Here is a 5,029-nt window from a genome sequence, read left to right as displayed (position 1 = left end):
TTACTGAACTAAAGCTTTACTGATCTTCTCAAAAACTTTAACCCACTATTAAGTACTAAAATAAAAATTTGAAAAATGTATATCATCATTTCTTCATGTCTCCGCCTTCACTTCTCTCTGGTTTGGTCATTTCCTCTTTCTGTAGCATGTGTCTGTGTTACCCAACTTCACAGTCCCTCCTACTGATAATGTTGAAACACTGTTATCTATCACCTGACTAATGAACAGAAAAATCACCAAACCCTGAATCAAAAAAATCTTAAAGATGCCCCAAACCCCCCAAACACCACTTGAGAACCCCTCTTTCTCTTTGCCCCAACACCCCTCTTTCTCTGTCTATTTCTTTTTTGTGGTTGGATTGAAACAGCTTTCTTTGTCTTTGACTGATGAAGACATACACACATCTGTTTGGTCATTTCCTCTTTCATGCCCGATGAAAGTCAGTTTGATTTTATTGTCTAAAGTCTTACCATCAGCAAATGACTATAATCAGAACAGTATGTTAGTAGACTGTAGGTCAAATATGTCTGGGACTGAGACAGAGGACTTCCTCCACATCAACCAGTCACATGGGGGTGTCCTGGTATACAGGAGTTAAGGGTGGATGTCTTTATATGGAGTCAAAAGTGAAGGAAAACTGTTTCTGAGGATGACACCCTCTAGTGGATGACTGCAGTATTGTTTTTAAACTGTTAACAATTCTGGACTCTTTGGCACCGACAATCAAAACCTACTTAAATGAGCTCAGTGTGGTGATGTGTGTGAATATATCTCATAAATGTATCTTAAAAGCTAAAGGATATTTCTGTAATTTTTAGAAATAAGTGGGGTGTGGGTTATATTTTAAAAGGTGTTGATAATATAAAAGGGCAATCTTTATACTGCTAAGACTAGTTTTATACCCATATTATGTATTGTGCCTGCAGACTAACGACTAAATTAATAAAATTCATAACTAATAAAATTAAATTAAATCTATAATATTTAAACTATCTTTACACTTATGAAATTATTGTTGTTTGTGCTGAAAATGACAATATGACAGAGGGAAAGTGAAAATAATTGTTTGAGGCAAAAGAAATACCATTATACCAAAAATATCAACCTTCAATACCATTTTTATTATGTTAATTGTATCAAGTAAAAAAAAAAAACTCTTAACCCTTGGTGCTAGAATCTTGTCCATAGTTTTATAATATACAGTAGTTTGTTGCAGAAGATTCTTGTAAAAAATCCATTATACATGATAAAAAAATGCAATTATTATGTTAGACAGGCTTTATATACAAACATGCTTAGTTAGTTAATGAACAGCGTTGCTCCGTAAAAAAAATTCTACTGAGAAATCTGACGTTTATTTCTGACGTAAATTTTGATCATGTCACAGCCATCAGTGGTTAGAAATTTGAGAGAAGAGAAGTGGCTGTGCTGTCTGAGTGGGAGGGATTGTGTTACTTCCCCTGAAATTCAGAGTAACATTGACCAATTGTGAGGTTCTTTGAGCTCATGTAGGAGTAAGAGATGTTCAGCTGCCCTGTGATGTAGCATGAACAGAAGATGGAAAAGTGCAGTGTCTTCATGTGTCTTGGAGGAATCACATGCAAGTGTGTGATGAGAAGAGCTAACTAGTGGGGATGTTGGGAAATGACCAATGGGAGACGGTCTACAATAAAATTCAGCTGAAATCATATTACTGTTCTAACTGGTTAAATAAAACAAATAGCTGAATATAAAAATCTACCTTAAGAATTTTTCCCATGAACAACATTGCTTATTTGATAAAGCAGAAATAGTTCCTTTACACATTTTCTGTCTTTTTGTATAAATGCAGAATATGTACACAATGGCAAGTTTAGATAGAAAAAATAAAACATAGTTGAGAATAAATACACAAGATTAGAAAAAAATAAAATCACATCCCAGTGTCTGGACATGTGCAGAATGCATTTACAGGTTTAGATGATAACAGGATACAAAGTTTTACATTGCTTTTATTTAACATGGTTTTGAGAGTTAAGCTCCAGAATAATGAATCTGACTGATTGGCGTTAGTTGGTTTTGACGTCTAGAATCCGGTAGACTGAATCTGATTGGTTGTGTTACCCTCTAAACTCTGGTAGACTGAATCTGATTGTTTAGTGCTTAGAGTTAGGCTTTGGTAGACTGAATCTGATTGGTTAGTGCTTGCAGTTAGGCTTTGGTAGACTGAATCTGATTGGTTGGTGTTAGCCTCTAGACTCTGGTAGACTGAATCTGATTGCTTTGTATTGGGAATTAGGCTTTGGTAGACTGGAGACATCATATTGTTCTGAATCTGCAATAGATCGTTTTCATAATCAGCAGCCTGAAATAAACAGAGATGAACAGATAATAGGAAAAAAAATCAGTCACAATCATTTTGAATTAAAATCATTAGACACATCTAATAACGGATAATGACACACATTGTGATCATGAATCAACAAACATTAGTCACAAATTTCGTACGTTTTTGGCAGTCAGCACGGGCAGTGGTGTAACAAAGAGCAGTACAGTTGTGGAAGTATTCTGAGTTTTATTGAATTTTCCCTTTATCCTTATTATTACACCATCATTTTCACTCACCGTGTTATTTGTTTCTGTTCTCTGGCTTAAAGGGGCAGAATCTGCAAAAACAAATAAAACACCAGCCGTACAGGGATTTTATAATGAAATCCTAGGCAGAGAAGTGTTTTAGCATGCTGGTGTTTCATGTTTGTTCAGTACCTTGTGTTTTGTGTCTCAACTTGTAGCCGAGTACAAATCCTCCCATCAGCAGCACAAAGACACACACAGTGATGATGATGATGATGATGATGATGATGATGATGAATGAGGATCCTGCTGATGACATTATGGTGAATATTCACTTCTGAACAGCTGAATAATGTCATCATGCATTTTTAAACAAATGAGTTAAACCATCATATAATCAGTGATGGAGCAGGTTAACCTGAAGAGTTTTACCTACGTTGTGTTGCTGTTGAAAGAAAACTGCTGTATTAACCAAAGGATTTTATGTTTAGCTTCTGTCTAATTTATTTATATTTGACATAGAGCCAGTTTGTCATTTGAAATCTGCTGATCTGAACCATGACAATAAGTAGAAAGTGTTAAAAGGAAAAAAATTACTAATAGACAAAGTAGCCCTACAGAATTGTATAACTTTTAAATGTATAAGACTTGATAAAGAGAAGAAATATAGAGTGAACTCAGACCTTTATCTGTGTGTCATTAATTTCACCCTCGTCCACTCTTGGAAAACTTACCAATAGTTGTGAAAGCTACTTTAGTCCATAGAGGATTTCTACATAGTGCTGCATATTTTTAGTGTCACAGCAACCACATGGAATACCGTAAGAACTACTTAGTGACACACTAGCATAACTAAATGGCTTCTCAGCACAACCACTTGGGATGGCATCGCAACTTCCTTACAATACCTTTACAACCAAGGAATACCACAGACACTGCTAAGCAACATTCCAGCAACCAACTGGGTTAGCTTAGCACTTAGCAGCACAGTAGCAAACAACTGGGTGCACAGTAACCACTTAAAGCTAAATTTACCCTAACAGTGGCTTATCATAGCTGTCATCTGGTGACAAAGAGAACAGACCCTAAATGTGTGTATTTAATATCTTACCAGACTCAGATGTGTCTGATGTGACATCTGGATTCTCTGTTGTGTCTTTTGTTACTTCTGTTTACAGGAACCAGAAAGTAATCCCATGTTCATATATTAATAACACAAAGAAAACACAGATAAGTCATAACTCTGACTGTGGATTGTTCTGAACTTTGTGGGTTCAAACTGTTGACTGACATAAAGACACGTTGTTGTTGATTGTATACAGTATTGTCAGTAAATAACAGATGATAAGCAGCAGTAAGACTCATTGTACCACTTAGAGAAACTATTTTTAACTGAGGTGTTTTTTAATAATTCACTGTAATATGGTAGTAAAATAAATCTCACCAGTAACTTGGAGCTGAATTTCTGTGAAGAGCGACAGATAACTGAATAAACTCATGTCTTCAGTAACTGCACAGGAATAAAGTCCTCCATCATCTTTTCTCAAATCAGGGATGTTCACACTGAAAACTTTATTCTTCCTGTCATCAGAAATGGAGAACCTGCCGTCCTGGTGTTGTTCTGTTCCACTGGTACGGATCAGTTCAGATTCACTGAAACCATCTATTCTGTAGAAGGACTTGGGGTTTGTTTCAAACTCTACTGGATAGAAGCAGTTGATCATCAGCGTCTGTCCCAAATGACCTGTTACTGCTTTTGTCCCACTACAACATGGATCTGTCAATCACATTATTTCATTATTACATTCGTACATTATCACATCTACATTATTCCACTTCACCTGATTTATATTTCTGTTCAAACAAATGAAGACTCTCCATTTTAACACACAGCTGTTGGTATTAAGAACCTGCTGTTTACATCCTCTATCATGATGAAGTTTAAATATTAAAGCACCTAAAATTTTCTCACCACTGTTCACTTTCAGGTTAATGTCGTAATTCCACCCGCTGAATTCTCCAATCTGATACATTCCAGTATCCTGTAAACTCAGGTTTCTGTAAATCAGTGTAATTAATCCTCCAGTGTACAACAGAGCAATTCTGTCCTTATGAATCAGGTTGTTTATCTCTGAGATCTGAGCTGTTATCAAATATTTACAGTCTGTTTCCACTTTAAATTTGCAAAAATACACAGGTGAAGTGATTTGTAGATTTACAAAGTTCATTATGACATGACCTCCATCATAACTGATCACATCAAAGCAGTGCACTGAACCTGTCAATCAGAATAAAAAGATTTGTCATCTTTCTGATGATAAACACCTCCAAATTCTCTCAATACTAAAGTTCAGCATGAAACTAACAGCAGCACAAATTCATAATGATTCCTCAACTCTGTAGTTTGTTATTTAATGTATAATTACTGACCTGAGATCAGGTAGAAGGTGATGAAGGAAAAGAAATTCTTCATTCT

At 35.6% G+C, this 5,029-nt stretch overlaps 1 protein-coding gene across 1 annotated transcript; it reads right to left on the bottom strand.

The window, feature by feature from the left end:
- Positions 1 to 1,100: 1,100 nt before the first annotated feature.
- On the bottom strand, positions 1,101 to 5,023 carry LOC113636653 (CMRF35-like molecule 8). Its single transcript, XM_047809730.1, has 7 exons — positions 4,984 to 5,023; positions 4,526 to 4,831; positions 3,998 to 4,330; positions 3,665 to 3,721; positions 2,746 to 2,862; positions 2,605 to 2,645; positions 1,101 to 2,344 (listed from the first exon to the last, which is right to left on the bottom strand). The coding sequence occupies exons 2-7, from the start codon at positions 4,779 to 4,781 to the stop codon at positions 2,066 to 2,068; spliced, it is 1,083 nt and encodes a 360-aa protein (XP_047665686.1). The 5' UTR covers positions 4,782 to 4,831; positions 4,984 to 5,023; the 3' UTR covers positions 1,101 to 2,065.
- Positions 5,024 to 5,029: the final 6 nt, after the last annotated feature.

This window comes from Tachysurus fulvidraco, unplaced genomic scaffold, assembly GCF_022655615.1.
Source record: "Tachysurus fulvidraco isolate hzauxx_2018 unplaced genomic scaffold, HZAU_PFXX_2.0 HiC_scaffold_221_np12, whole genome shotgun sequence".
In the NCBI taxonomy this organism is placed as follows: domain Eukaryota; kingdom Metazoa; phylum Chordata; class Actinopteri; order Siluriformes; family Bagridae; genus Tachysurus; species Tachysurus fulvidraco.
The sequence above is the reverse complement of the archived record's forward strand: the minus strand, read 5'-3'. Positions and strand labels throughout refer to the sequence as shown.

Excerpts from the sequence above, each read along its gene's own strand:
- LOC113636653 (XM_047809730.1), bottom strand. The coding sequence starts at position 4,781 with ATGAACTTTGTAAATCTACAAATCACTTCACCTGTGTATTTTTGCAAA. Across the intron at positions 4,331-4,525 it reads TAACCTGAAAGTGAACAGTG|ATCCATGTTGTAGTGGGACA; the intron begins GTGAGAAAATTT and ends TGTGATTGACAG. Across the intron at positions 3,722-3,997 it reads AATTCAGCTCCAAGTTACTG|AAGTAACAAAAGACACAACA; the intron begins GTGAGATTTATT and ends TCCTGTAAACAG.